Here is a 15,853-nt window from a genome sequence, read left to right as displayed (position 1 = left end):
GCATTGATCCATTGCAACAGAGACTGTAGGGCCCACAGAACCTAAAATGTTCACTATTTGGCACTTTACAAAAAAAAAAAAAAATTGCTGATTCCCTCCTGACACTACTGCAGAATCACAAGAACGAAGGAGCATGGGTCCCGGAATTGCTGGAGGAAGGCCACCACTGAACAGAAACACCTGTGATGTTCTGCTGTTAAGGCACTGTAATCAGAAGTTTACTTGTCACAGCCATTAGCAGTACCCTAACTATAGGCAGGGTAAGTCCCGATAGGAAGGAAATCTGCACTCCTTGGAGCAAAATATAATGACAACATGAACTAGGGATGTACAGGAATATGGGTTATTTCGGGATATTTCAGAGGTAGAATAGACGTATCTGTTGCCAAATGGTTGCTGGCAGTGAGAGAAAAACAGTCCCTAAGATGATGCTCCTCAGAGTTTTCCAATAAAGTACTCCTCGTAGCAGGGAGAGTGAACTCATTCCTCTGAGAGGCTGGGGGTGTCATCTGGGGCCGCCCCACCACAAGCAGCTGAGAAAAACACCTCCCAACCTCACTGGTTATTTGGAAAGATGCTATCCCACCGAGCATATCCATTTCTGAGAATTAGGCAGGGCTGGACAAAGAGCAGAAACCACAAGGAAGCAGGCATCAAGGCAGTTTCTCTGACTCATCTCCAGGGGCCACAGTCATCTGTGAACATGCCTGAGAACGTTTCTCTGCTGCCACCAATTTTTTTTTTAATTGAAATATAGTTGATTTACAATATTGTGTTAGTTTCAGGTGTATAGCAAACTGATTCAGTTATATGATATTTTCTGATTATTTTCCATTATAGGTTATTACAAGATAGTGAATATAGTTCCCTGTGCTATACAGTAGGTCCTTGTTGCTTATCTATTTTAAGTATAGTAGTTTGTATCTGTTAATCCCAAACTCCTAATTTATCCCTCTTCCTCCCCTTTCCCCTTTGGTAACCATAAGTCTGTTTTCTACATCTGTGAATCTGTTTCTGTTTTGTATATAGATCAATTTGTATTATTTTTTTAGATTCCACATATAAGCGATACCATAACATTTGTCTTTATCTGTCTGACTTACTTCACTTAGTGTGATAATCTCTAGGATGCTGCCTCCTGAGCTTTGTCAAGGATCTGGGATATTGTCAGGCTGCTGGGAATTTCAGTAAAGTATCTTCTTTCTGGGAGGTCAGATTGCTTGTATCACACCTCCGGCAAAGACATCTGTGAGTTAACTGGTCAGCTTCACATACTGTTGCAGAGAAAACCATTTTCAGTGAAGACGCATAACTGAAGATATTCTATAATATCCTCACTGTAAATATATTTCCATTTCTTCATTGAAAACATAGTTTGCTATAGTTTACATTAATGCCACAGTGTGCAAAGCTTGTGAAAGAACCAAGAGCCTCAAACAATTTGTTGTTTGTCAGTCATCTCTCTTCATCCAGATTTCAAACTTCACTTCCACCGGTGGGCAGTAAAAAACACATTCCCAGTTTTGTGAGCGAGTCTGTAGGCTTTATCATGTTTTTTACTCTGTGTGCCTATTCATTTCCTCCTCGAAGGAAAATAATTAAATCCTAAGTTCAAAACATTTAGCCAGGTGATGAGAGACACATCACTGGCCTCGGAGACTCAATTTCCTTCCCTCTCTTGGTTGCTTAGCCAGGTGTTGGCTCAGCTGGACAGCAAGGCCTTTGGCTAATGCAGCGTTCCTGGCAGGCAAAGCTGTTCCCAGGGCTCTCACAATGCAGACTCCCTGGCATGGTTCCTAGGCTTGGAAACTCCTTGATACCATTCTTATTATTTAGAGAAAGTAGATGTTCCTTGGCTTTCCTGGGCTCACCCATAAATATGCGGCATGGTACCAACACCATCTGCGCTTTTCATCCAACTTCAAGACACAGAGACAGGTTACTTTCAGACTCTTAAGTATGAGAGTTTCAGTCTTTTGAGCACAGTAACAGAGTGACAGGAAGATACCAGGTACAGTCTGACTGGCTTTTTTTTGGCCTAGGACAGATTTGGCCATAGTTACAGCATAGAGTTTTGCTGCTGCCACTATTGACTATAACTAGTACTACTAGTATTACCACCACCACTAGTACTGCTGCTACGACTAATGCCTCTGTTACTATCGCCACTGCCGCAGGGGCTGCTGCTGCTGCTGCTACTATCACTACTACTGTCACTACTGCTGTCACTACTATCACTACTGCTGTCACTACTGCTGTCACTACTACTGTCAGTACTGCTGTCACTACTGTCACTACTGCTGTCACTACTACTGTCACTACTGCTGTCATTACTACTATCACTGCTACTGTCACTACTACTATCACTACTGCTATCACTACTGCTGTCACTACTACTATCACTGCTACCGTCACTGCTACCGTCACTGCTACCGTCACTACTACCGACACTGCCACTGTCACTGCTGCCGTCACTACTACTATCACTACTACTGTCGGTACTGCTGGCTAATGTTTATGGAAAACTTACTGTGTGTCAGACTCTCTTTTAAGTTCCTCACAAGAATTTATTCTTTTTATTTTTCAACAACCCTCTGAGGTGGGTACTCTTATTATCACCATTTTAAAGATAACAAAAGGGAGGCACTGATAGGTCAAGTAATTTGCCCAGAGTTCCTCGATAGTGGGTGGATGGTAGTGGTCATTGTATAGGTCGCAGTTAAAACTTACTGTCTTACATAGAAACAACCTAAATGTCCATCGACAGATGACTGGATAAAGAAGTTATTTCTTTATACAATGGAATACCACTCAGCCATAAAAAAGAACAAAATAATGCCATTTGCAGCAATATAGATGGACTCGGAAATTGTCATTCTGAATGAAGTAAGCCAGAAAGAGAAATACAAATATCATATGATGTTGCTTATATGTGGAACCAAAAAAAACCCATTATTTAAAAACCATAAATAGACTCCTGGACATAGAAAACAAACTGTGGGGGGGAATAGAAGGGGTGTGGATGGATTAGGAGTTTGGGATTAGCAGATACACATTACTATATATAAAACAGATAAACAAGAAGGACCTACTGTATAGCACAGGGAACTAGATCCAATTTCTTATAATGAGCTGTAATGGAAAAGAATCTGAAAAAATATATATGTATTAAAAACTGCATTAATTATGGAATCATTAATAAACAATTATAGGATGATAAAAAAACTTTTCTTAATTGAAAAAAAATTTAAAAGGATTTTCCTTCAACATCGGAATGACTCGCAGTAAGAGTGTTACTTTCATGAAGTGCTCGTTTTGCAAGACACAAGGAGATAGAGGCTCATTTGTATCTCCACCAGAGTAAACTCATATTTTAAAGAAGTATCTAAGTGCGACGTTTGCTTTTTAGATTGGCTGCTGCTGCTGCTTGTTTATGACTCCTTATTGGGTCATGCTAGCATCTCAGCCCCAGGTGACATAGCTTTCCTATTTCCCTCAGTATCTTTCACATTTTTCTCTTTTCCAGCCTAAGTTCCCTACTTTAAACCACAAGCTTACATCCTTTGTTTAAGATGTAATTTTTAAAAATATTAAATATGTAAAGAGTAAGTGAAGAAGGATACAAAAGCATAAAATCCAGACTTTTTGCCATTTTGGTGTTCCAGGGAAGCCCTCTGGTACAGGGCATAGAAGCAAGCAAGGAGAATGCCTGTGTTACGCAGTAGCAGGGGGTTGAAACGGCTTGTGGGAGGCAGTTTTTTTGTGTGTGTAATCAAAAGAGGGAAAAAAAAAACCTACAAAAAATAAAATCAAAGCAAGCGAGCAAACAAAAACAATCATTGTTTTGTTAGGCGACAACTTCACTAAAAGGGAAAAGCCAGCTGTTGCTCAGACTTGGATGGACTGCTGATTTCTGCACTCTGCTCTGGCTCGCGATCCAGCCTGACCTGGTTTTGATGTAGTCGCTAGTCCCTTTCCCCCTGAGGCAGCCGCAGCACCAGTGGTTCTGCGGTGGACAAGAGCGTCAAGATGTTCACGTGCAGTACAACTGCCAGCACATAAAAGTGTTTTACATCTGCGCACTTTCATATGTACAGTTAACTAGGAGATTGGCCGACACAGGATAACGGTACACTGTTAACTTTTCTAATGTCTAAGGCCTTCTTAGAATGCAAAACCCAAAGCACAGTCTCCCAAACTTCAAGTGTGATCGATGCTCCAGGAACGCAAGCCGTATTTCTAGTTAACTCTAGGGTATTTAGAAAGCAGAATGAAGCACAAAGTATCAGTTTATAGGACAGACCAAGACGTTCTGGCTGGGAATAAGCAAATGTGTAAGGTTGTGAATGAGCTCATCTTAATGAGGAAACTTGTTCTGGAATGTTTTTCTCTGAGCTCTCTGCCATCTGCCTACTTTACTAACTTAGAAGAGGGTATGTTTGCTTGCTTGCCTTCTGTGTTAAATGCTCTATGTGAGGAGGGAAACTTCGTTTCATTTTGAGCATGCTTGGCTCTTTCAGGGACAGAATTTCTATTTATAATTGTCCTGCTCTCCTCTATCTCTGGACTCAGGAGGCTGGAAGCCGAGGAGGGAGTCAGAAATGACGTGAACAGGCTGCCAGGAGATTTCATTTTTACACCAGTTGGCTACCTATTCCGACTAGTTTCATGTTTTGCTTCAAAAGTTGAGGAGAAAATGAAGGAAACCACTAGGCTTTGCAGAAGGATGTAAAAGGAAAAATCCTCTCGAATTAAAAACTGGGCAAGGAAAGTCATGTAAAATTGGGTAGAGCCGAGGGGAGAGTTAGGACTGGCATCTGAGACCGGTTGCCAGAGAGACTGAGACAGCCTGTGCTCCCAGCTGCCCTACACTCAGCACGGCTTGTCTCATCCCTCCTGGACCCTGCTGTTTGCTGAAAGGCTGGTTCAGTAACAGCTCCATCCAGGGAAGGGTCTGATTGGTCCTTTGGTTTTGAAATCTACAAACATGTCAGGTTTGTCAAGCTCTCCCACTTGAGAAAGGAACCTCCTCTCGGGCTGCACCCAAGGTCGTGGTAACAGCCTACGTGGTCCCCGAGGCCTGGGAGGCAGGCTTTGTCCATCTCTCTTTCCAGTTGGTAACTGAATTTCTGCACAGGCTCTGTAACAAGGACGTGAAACGCAGGGTTTCTCCACTAATAGAGCCACTGGAGGAAATGTTTTTAGAGCATAGAGCCTTGTACAGAGGCCCTCAGATTACCAGAGGCCCCTGTCTTAAGCTCTAAGTGATGAACGGAGAGCACGGTGTTTGTCCATTCACATCAGAAAGAAAGTCCCTCTGTGGCCTGAAGCTGCTGTTTATTAGCACTATTTCTACTTCACCTGGGCTCCAGGGTCTTATTTCCTTCTTTACTCCAGGAAGTATGAAAGAAATTCCTTTTTTTTTTTTTGCTTTTTAGTACAGTTGGAGCCACTGTCAGCATGCTTCTTTCAAATACAACTTTAAAAACTGCAGGCAAATCAAAGAAAAACAAATGCAGGAGAGCTGACAGATTTTCCAAATGCTGCTTCCTATCATTACATAACTATCACAGAGCTGCCACCAACTTGGCACATGATAGGGACCTGGCTCTGCTTCATCCACCTCAGGCATATCAAAGGTGCAAGCATTAGGCCCAGTTCCTCACATGTCTAGTTCCACACTGATTCGGGCAGACAACATGCCAAATCTAGTGGGATCCCCTTCCTTTTTCAGGCACAGCTCCTAGCATTTCTTCTGGGCATCAGCCCCTGGGGCATTTCCTGTAGCTCTGAGCTCTATTAAGTTTCCTGAAGCCCCCTAGGTCACACCGATACTGGCCCTTAGGAGATAAAGACATTTCTGAATCCTTGCTCTTCTCCAAAGATATTCCTCCCCTGAATGTCTCAGATTAGCTTTCAATAAGGTCCCACACATTCTCTGTCTCTTCCTCCAGGCTGGTTTCTCAGTGCTCTGCTTGAGATGATTAAGAATCACTAACTGGTTCTTACCTATGGTAGAGCTTGTCTTCTTTGCTCTTGTTTGAAGCACCAAAGTCTTGCCTCACCAGTGGTCAGGCGCCACCTTTCTCAGTAGCTTCTCTGCACTACAAAGGTTCCTTACTTCCTCCCTATTGCAAAGCTCTTTGTGCTGAGCACTCCTATTCCCTACTTCCTAACTAAACTGGGATTTTCTTCAGGCATCCCTACCTGAGCCTGGCAGCCCACATTTTTAAGTCAGTGATTCTCAACTGGGGGTGGGGGGAACGTTTTGCCCCGAAGAGGACACTTGATAATGTCTGGAGATATTTTTAGTTGTCACAGGGAGGGAGTGTACTACTGAATTCTAGTAGGTAGAGGTGAAGGATGCATTTAAACATCCTACAGTGTACAGGGCAGCTCCCAGCAGCAAAGAATCATCTATCTGGCTGTAATGTCAATAATGTTAAGTCTGAGGAACCCTGGTCTAAAAAAAGAAGACCTCACCCGAATTCTATAAGCAGGCTTGACTAATCTGTAGGTAAATCTATTCCTTTGCAGTGACTGGTTTAGCAATAAGTATATGGTCCACTCTAGGCCAATGAAACATGAGAGAGGTTGGTAGGTGCTTCTGAAAAAGTCCTTGCCTCTGGACCTTCTCAGGTGAGGGCATAAACCTGGCCATCTCACCAGCAGCCCTAGGGGCAAAGCAGAGCCAATGGAATGACAGGAAAAAGGACCAGTACAACTGGAGTCAGTCATGCCTGAAGCCCACTCTTCTGCTCAACTTCCAGGAGATGAGACATTCCTTATTGTTTAGGTATATTTATGATGTACTTTGTTGTCACTTGCAGCCACGTGAATTCAACTGATGCATCTTTATTCTTTCTTTTGGCAGTGGGGAGGGGTCCCTCATGCATTCCTGCTTGCCGTCTGAAGGGTGCCTCTAGCTCTCAGCTCACTTTCAGAGCCTTCTTGATTTTAGACAATGATCTGGCTCAAGTCCCAGCTCTGTCCACCAATGCTTCACTGTGCAGGAGACCCTTCCGAACATGGAATTCCTTTCATTATCATTGCAGTAATAAAATGACTTCACTCATACAATAAAAATAACAGCCCATCCATTCACAGCACACCAGGGGGACCCACCTGATCAGGCTGTCTAAGTTTAACTAGGCCTGAAAGAAGAGCAAAACCTGGAAAGCTCTGGAGGAAAAAGGATGAGACCTAGAGAGACGACATTTCATCTTAACATTTTATGAATAAAACGGGAAGTAGTGCTTGGCATTTTAAAGACACTAGAGCATGTGTCCTTTTATATTGACTGTTGAATGTTATTGAAACAGACTGCCTGGGTGGCTGGAAAAACAAACACACTGACATTAAGGAAGACAAAAGTCAAAGGAAGGCAGAGGGAGAGATGCTCCTGCTGGGTGGGGCCTGGGGTCCTTTTATGTCTTTCTGAGATCCTGTGGGCTCATTTAAGCATAGAAAACACACAACTCAACATCTGCTGCATGTGACTTAAAAATCAGGTCTCACCTCATCAGTCCTTTTCCACATGCCAGCTAGTTTGTGGACAGAGAGTAACTCATGCTGATTTAGGCTTTTCAAAAACAAGACACTTGCAAAAGGCACAAACTTCCAGTTATAAAAGATAAGTCCTGGGGATGTAATGGACCACATGATGACTATCGTTAATAATACTGTGTGTATATTTGAAACTTGCTAAAAGAATAGATCTTAAGAGTTCTCATCACAAGAAAAAAATTGTCACTATGTGTGGTGATGAATGGTAATCAGACTTCTTGTGGTGATCATTTTACAATATATACAAATACAGAATCATGTTGTACACCCAAAATTTATACATTATATATCAATTATATCTCAATTTTTAAATTAGGACATTTAATTTAAAAATGTTTTATTGAAAGATCAAGCAACTGAATTTCTCTGTTCAAAATATCAGAGTGGAGGAAAAGGCATATTACGAATGGTTGGATAATCAGTTACTCTGGATTTTCTGAAGTAATTATACTCTATTACACTTGCTAGATTAAAATATTTCAGTTTTCTAGATCCTCAAACAAAAAACCCTCTATCCCAATTTGGGAAAAGTACACTCTGCATTCGTGTTGACACAATAAATCCTTACTGTTGTTCACAAATGAGCTTTGGGATAAGATAGGTATGAACAACTTATATCCCAGAAAAGATTAAACTTTTAAAAAAGATGAATGGCTGACAGATGGGCTGTGGAGAAGTACAAGGAACACTCCAAGCGAAGGTCCTTAGTGTGAGCTCCATATCTCAGTAATTATCAACTATAAAAATTGGCTCTCACTAGCTCTGTTTTCTAAACACTGCAGATTAGACCACTCTGGGGGATAGAAACCAAGGGGGGGGGGGTTTGGAAATCACAGAAGGCAGAGAGACAGAAGTACCAAATGGGATGTTGCCACATTCTTGACATCATTTTGAATCGAAATCAGGGATTTTTCTTACCATCATTGGAACCAAAGCTTCCATCAATGGATTTTCTCTGAAACCTGCAAACAAGCACATACACATGCTCCTAAGACAGCAAAAACCCCAGCATTTTACACTCGTTCCCTATAGACTTTGTTGCAGATTTCTCTGTGAGGACAAATGGGCCCTAAAAATGGGCCTTTGGATGTGCAGAAACTGGAACTCTGATACATTGCTTGTGGGACTGTAAAATGGAGCAGGGACTTTGAAAAACCATTTGGCAATTCCTTAAAAGTTAAACACAGAGATACAACATGACCCAGCAATTCCACGCCTAGGCACACACATGCATACATACATATATGCATTCATTAATTTTATTTTCATCTTCATTTATTTTCAGGTAGTTCACATGCCATAAAGTTCACCCTAAAGATAAATTTTGCACCCTAAAATGTGCACAATTCAGTGAACTTTAGTGTGTTCACAAAGCTGTGCAACCATCACTGTTACCTAGTTCCAGAACATTTTCATCATCTCCCAAAGAAATCTCAACTCATACCAATTACTCCCCGTCCTCCCTTCCTCCCAGCCCCTGGCAACCACTAATGCACTTCCTGTCTCTATACATTTGCCTATTCTGGACATTTCATATAAATGGAATAGTAGTTTAGGTGGTCTTTTTGTTTGGCTTCTCTCACTTAGCATAATGCTTTCAAGATTCATCTGTGTGGTACATGAATCAACACTTCAGTCATTTTATGGCTGTGTAATATTGCATTGTATGGGTGTACCATGTTTCATTTATTTGTTTACATTTGATGTACATTTTGGCTGTTTCCACTTTTTAGCTATCATGAACAACCCTGCTATGAACATTTGTGTACAAGTATTTGTGTGGATATATGTGTTAAATTCTCTTGGGTGTATTCCTAGGAATGGAAGTGCTGGGTGTCAAGTATGTTTAACTTTTTTTCCTAAACTGTTTTCCACAGCAGCTTTATAGCAGGAACTATTTTACATTCCCACTAAGCAATGTGGGAAGTTCCAATTTCTATAAATCCTTACCAACTCTTGTTATTTTCCATTTAAACAATTTTATCATAACCATCCTAGTGGCTTAAAATGATAGCTCATTGTAGTTTTGCTTTGCATTGCGCCGATGGCTCATGACGTTGGGCATCTCTTCACATGCTTATTGGCCATTTGTGTGTTTCCTTTGGAGAAATGTCTATTCAATTCAAAAAGTGCCATTTTTAAATGGAGATATTTTTCTTTCTGTCTGGGTTGTAAGAATTCTTTAGTTGGGATACTAGACTCTTATGGGATATATGATTTGCAAGCATTTTATCCAATTTTGTGTGTTATATTTTCACTTCCTTGACAATATCCTTTAAAAACACAAAAGTTTTAATTTTGATGAAGCCCAATTTACCTATTTTTTTTCTTTTGTTACTTGTGCTTTTGGTGTTGTGTCTAAGAAACTATCACCTAATTCAAGGTCACAAAGATTTACACCTATGTTTTCTTCTAAGAGTTTTATAGATTTGGCTCTTTTATTTAGATCTTTGTTGTATTTTGAGTTAATTTTTGTATATGGTGAGAAGTAGGGGTACAACTTCCTTTGACTCTCTTGCCTCCCTCTTATAAGGACCCTTGTGATTACATGATACCCACATGGATAATCCAGGATAATCTCCATAACTATCATATCTGCAAAATCTCTTTTGCCACATAAAGTAACGTATTCACAGGTTCTGAATATTAGAACATGGACATCTTTTGGGGGCCGTTATTCTGTCTACTATACCATCCTAACAATATTAAGTCTTCCAATCCATGAACACAGAATGCCTCTTCATCTATTTATGTCCTCTTTAATTTTTTTCAAGAATGTTCTGTAGTTTTCAATATACAATCTTAAATTTAATTTGTTAAATCTCTTAAGTATTTTATTATTTTTGAATGCTATTGTAAATTAAATTGTTTTCTTAATTTCATGTTTGAATTGTGCATTGCTAGTGTATAGAAATACAGTTGATTTATGCATATTGATCTTGTAATCTTGGTGAACTCGGTTTCTTTTTGGAGGTGATGAAAATTAGATAGCGGTGATGGTTGTGCAACTGTGAATATACTACAGCCACTAAATTTTAAAAAGGGTGAATTTTATGGTCTATGAATTAATGCCTTAATAAAGCTATTATTTTTAAAACCAGGTATATTAAATGGAAATGTCTATCAAAAATTAAAATGTGAATTACCTTCTTCCCCCAAATGAGTCTCCCTTTTGGATGTCAGGTTGGAGTAGGGGGAGAGGGGAGAAAAGTTGGGGGTTAGACATGCCTGTGCTTTGGTACATGGTCTTATTTACTTTCTGTTGGGGGCTCTAGAAGTTGTGCACTCCTGATCCTGGTATGTTTGGGGGAAGAACTTCTTTTCATACCTCTTCTGTTCCTACACCTCATCTTGTATCCTTCCATGGCTGGCTCCTTCTTGCCATTCAGATCTTGGTTCTGAGAAGTCTTTCCTGCTGAACAAATCAACTCTAAAGTAGCTTCCCCAAACCAATCATCTGTCACACCACTTGTTTGTTCTCCTCCTGTCACTAGCTGAAATTATTTTCTTATTAGTTGCTTGCTTGCTTATACATTTTTTCCTTTGTACAGTGTAAGCTCTATTAGTGCTGGGATCTAGACTGTCTGGTTCACCACTGTATCTCCTACCTTTAGGCCAGGGCCCAGCACACAGGAAATAACTTAATATTTGTTGAGTAAACAAGACATGTTATTAAGGAGAGCAGTTACAATTGGGTCCGAATGTTCTAGCTGGCAAATGAAGGTCTAGTGAAGTCCCTTTAAAAAAACAATTTTAGTGATGTTAACTAGCAAGCAATTACACGAACTCATAAGAGATGATGTGTTTGGATTATGTTTGTATTATTACAGGCTTTATGCACATTTGTCTTAGGTTTTGGAGTTGATAAAATTCTTTATTAGAGGATTTAAATGATTTGTGAAGCTAGGATGAGGCAGGCAGTATCCAGTGAACAAAGGGGAAAAGAGTAAATGAGAACCATGCTAGACTGGTTGAAAAATGGCTACACCTCATCTTGTATCCAGCTATTCCATCAAAAGTGGAGTCTATATCTTCACCTCTTGAATCTGGACTGGCCTCATCACTTGTTTTGGCTAATAAATAGAAGGAGGGGGAAGTGATATCATGCCACTTTTGAATCTACATCTTAAGGAGGCCTTGCGTTCTTCTTCTACCTGTCGGAGATACAATAACCCAGGGCTAGGCTGCTGGAGGATGAGAGACAAAGGGCAGCAGGCCAGTCTAGAAGAGCCGGCTCCTCACTGACCGGCTAGTAGATTTCACTCCATGACCACACCCAGCTGAGATCTCTGAGCCTCATCCAGATCAGCAGAATCTTCCAGCTGACGCATAGACTTGGGAACAAATGCAACTACATATATATATATGTATATGGTTGCATGCCAGTGGAGTTTTATGGCCAATTTTTATGCAGCACTATTATGGCAATAGATAACTAATACAGGAATCAAGGGAATGACGAGTAATCAGGATCATGCAGTTTGAACTCAATGTCTGGCAGGGTGACCAAGAGGCAGGATTAATGTAGGCAGTGCTTGGCCCAGGGCCTGCCATTCACTGTGGGGACTCCATAAATACTTGTTGAATGAATTGGGGCTGGAGGGTGGGAAGGGAAGGGAATGGAGTTTAGGGTTGAGCAAATATAGCATAAAAACACTTTGGATTCTTAGCTCCCTGAGGGCAGGCACCATGTCACTTATCAGTGTTTTCATCCTGATCTCATAGCATGTACTGCAAAGCCCATATATATTAGGAATAACATATGGGGCGCTCAACAAGCAAATGGCATTCTGCTCCAGGACTGGCTCGACTTGGTTTTGAAGAAAACTTTGTTATTTCTGCTTAGTTCAATGAAGGAAGAGTTCTGTTAGCATTTCCCTCAGTCTGTTTAGAATGCCAAGTAGTTCTTATGCCTTATGTCTCCAGATTTCTATTTTCAGTTTCTCTATATTTGGAAAGAATCCATGCTTATGCAGTTGACTGTAGCAAAACAGTCTGGCCGCTAGAGGTTTCAACAGAGCCTTGGACCACAACTTCCAAAAACTCTGCTTGCTTAGGCAGGCCGAATAACAACACTAGGGAGATTGATATCCAGCTATTAGCTTCATTTTTTGTCTGTTTGTATGTTGATTATAACTGCTAGCTATCTAAAGAGATGAGATCTTACTTTCTAAAATCTAAAACATCAGCAGGAGAGACCATCTTCCTAAGACAGGCAGAAGAGATGAACTTCTTTTTCCATTATGTTTAAGTACATTGGAGTTAAAATTGGCAGCTTTTTGCACCCCTTTCGAACCAAATCCAAGTTGGGGTGCCAGGCTTTTGATCTGGTCTCCTTGATCAGGACTGCCCTCCCTCACATGCCCTGACCACTCCAGACCTATCTTGACCAGCTTGCTTAAGAGCTAAGGCTCTGGAGCCAGGCTGCCTGGGTTCAAATCCCATCTCCTTCATTTACTGGATGTGAATTCATGGTCAAATTGCTTGACCTCTCAATGCCTGAATCTCCTCAACTGTCAAATGATGATAATGCTAGTACTTACTGTAGGGGGGCTTTAAATGAGATAATCTGCTTAGAGGGCCCCCCACAGTACCTGATGTAGAACACTTATTCAGTGTTAATGATTGTGACCTGAAAAGTTAATTGAGCTGATAATCAGTTAATGTATATACTTTCCAGGTATAATATTGGCCTGTAGGCTAGAGTTTTTGTTTCTAACTTTTTATTTGAAAATAATTTCAAATCTACAGAAAAGCTGTACGAAGAAGAACAGAATATAGAACACCCATATATGTTCTATACTTTTTGGAATATTTCCAAAGAATAAATATTCTCTTATATAACCACAGTGTAGTTGTCAAATTCAGCACATTTAACATTGATATGATACTCTTATCGAATCTACTGTCTTTATTACAGTTTTGTCAATTGACCCAATAATGTCCTTTATAGCATATTTTTCTTCTAATAAAGGATCCAATCTGAGGTCAGGTATTGGCTTCAGCTGCCATATGTCTTTAGTCTCCTTCAATATGGAACATTTCCACAGCCATTTTTTTTTTGGTCTTTTGTGACACATTTCAATGGAATGGTCATCATTTGGAGTTCATCTAAATTTTCCCTCGTGATTATATTCCAAATGTGTATTTCTGGCTAGAATACTGCCGAAGTGATACTGTGTCCTTCTCAGAGTGTCACATCTGGAGGCACACAGTGTCCATCTTCCCCTTGGTCATATTAATTTTGATCACCCTGTCAATCATCTCGTTTCTCTATTGGGTAGTTTCTGTTTTTTCCCTTTCAACTCCTAAGCAATTTGTGGGGATCCACTGTAAGACCATGCAGATACCTTGATCCTCATCAGAAGTTCCTCCTAGTTTTAGTGTTCATTGATGATTCTTAACCTGACCTCTGCAGAATGGTGATTTTCCAGGGCCAGCACTCTCCTTATTTACCAGTGTTTGGTGTTCTGCTGTGGGCAAGAGTCCTCCCTTCTATGTCAGTATTTGCTAACAGCTCCTTTCCCTAATGTGTATCTGTCTGAGTAACTTCATTGAATTCATTGGATGTATATCTGCAAGCATTTAGGTCCATCATCCCTCCCTCCCTCTGTCTCACATTCCCTGCCTGCCTTCCTTCCTTCTCTGATTGATACGGATTCATGAATTTCTGTTTTTCTCAGTGGTTTATAACTTACTATTCTTCTTAATTATTTTGGTGCTCAAATTGTCCCAGATATGACCAACAGTAGTCCTGGGGGTTTTGAAGTCAGTTTCTCAACAGAAAAGCTTCATAAAGATCACAGAAGGGGGTTATTTTTTAAGTCAGAGGTAGGCCTGTATCACTGGGATAGCTGTATCACTGTGGCAGCCGTGAGGTTTTTCTACAGATAAGGCTAATCTTGCCCAACAGTCTGAAAACACTGCGCTGGCTTTGTGTTCTTTCCATGCTCAAGAGGAGAGAGAACATTTGTTATTGTACCTCCTGCCAGTCCTCTGTAGTTGTTTCACAGAGACCAAAACAAACGATGGAATTCTCGAAGTTCAGGCCTGCTCAGACATGTGAGGGAAGACTGGAGCTCTTTTCACTGGGGCTCCAAACTCTTGGGGAGAGAAAGTTCCTTGGTCAAACTACAGCATGATTCTCTCTCTTTTTTTTTTTTTTTTTCTCTCAGGGAACATTTTACTGTAAAATTGATGCTACCACAATGAGAAAGCACCTGGTAATATAGTATCAAGATGTATCTGTCACTCTTGCTATTTATTATACCTCAAGATTTACCTTAGGCATTAATTTTACTTTTTGATGGAATGTTTAAAGCTGTTTCTAAATCTCCATATTAGGTAGAACTCATTTCCTACATTCCATATTTATATTGAGTATTTTCTGGTGTTAAAAAAATACCCAAGCTGTCTTTCTATTGAAGTTTCATTAACTATGAAAATAACTATCAGCACTTGCTCAGTGCAGAATATTGACATAAACACTGCAATTATGCTAGTCTATGAGGTAAATTATTATCTCATTTTACAGATGAGGAAACCAAAGCACAGAAATGTTAAGTAACTTCCCCAAGATCACACGGTTAGTGACTAAGGTAGATCTGAATCCAGTCAATATGGCTCTAAAGTCTAATGTGCTAATCACTAAAAGCAGAGACAGTTGAAGGGATTGACATTTCTTGAAATCCTTGACATACCTGATAAAATGAACCAACGCAACACACAGGCATCCCAAGTAGAAGGAGAGGAAGATGAGGAAACTGAGAAGAATGGATTTCACATAAACGGATTCTGAGGGGAGAGAAACAACTTTGGTCAGGATTTCCTCAGGAGAAAAGAGCACCGTGTTTGGGACAGGACAGCGTCAAGGGCCCATCTGCATCACACCCATTCTTAATTCCTAAGATATCTGCATTCAAAGCAGCAAAGCTACTGGAGGTCCCCCAGACATGATCCATAAATGGCTGCCTTTCATGGCAGTGACTTCCCAGGGAAGCCGGGAAGGGGCTTCCCATACATACTTCATAATTGAGTTCCCTTCCCTTCTGCAAGGGATTTAACAGAGTGGTTTGATTCTCTCTTCTATCTCTAAAATAAACATTAATTTTATTATGTTTCTCTGGAAGGATGACATTAGCATTGAGTTACATGATCGACTTCCTGCCATAGGAATCCCTTCACTGAATCTTAGTGCCAATACTGACTTTTAATGGAAGGAACAATGGTCACTTTAAGGTTCTTTGCACGTTGTAGATTCCAGGTCTGGTTCTCCTTTTCTGGTAAA

General features: G+C 40.5%; 1 protein-coding gene across 1 annotated transcript in view; it reads right to left on the bottom strand.

The window, feature by feature from the left end:
• Positions 1-15,853, bottom strand: part of SIDT1 (SID1 transmembrane family member 1) — an 87,124-nt gene that overhangs the window by 24,256 nt on the left and 47,015 nt on the right. The window contains 3 exon segments of the mRNA XM_032479313.1: positions 8,485-8,528; positions 15,267-15,360; positions 15,774-15,845. Of these exon segments, the coding sequence (XP_032335204.1) occupies positions 8,485-8,528; positions 15,267-15,360; positions 15,774-15,845 (210 nt within the window).

This window comes from Camelus ferus, chromosome 1 (genome assembly GCF_009834535.1).
Source record: "Camelus ferus isolate YT-003-E chromosome 1, BCGSAC_Cfer_1.0, whole genome shotgun sequence".
In the NCBI taxonomy this organism is placed as follows: domain Eukaryota; kingdom Metazoa; phylum Chordata; class Mammalia; order Artiodactyla; family Camelidae; genus Camelus; species Camelus ferus.
This window is presented reverse-complemented; position numbering and strand designations above follow the sequence as displayed.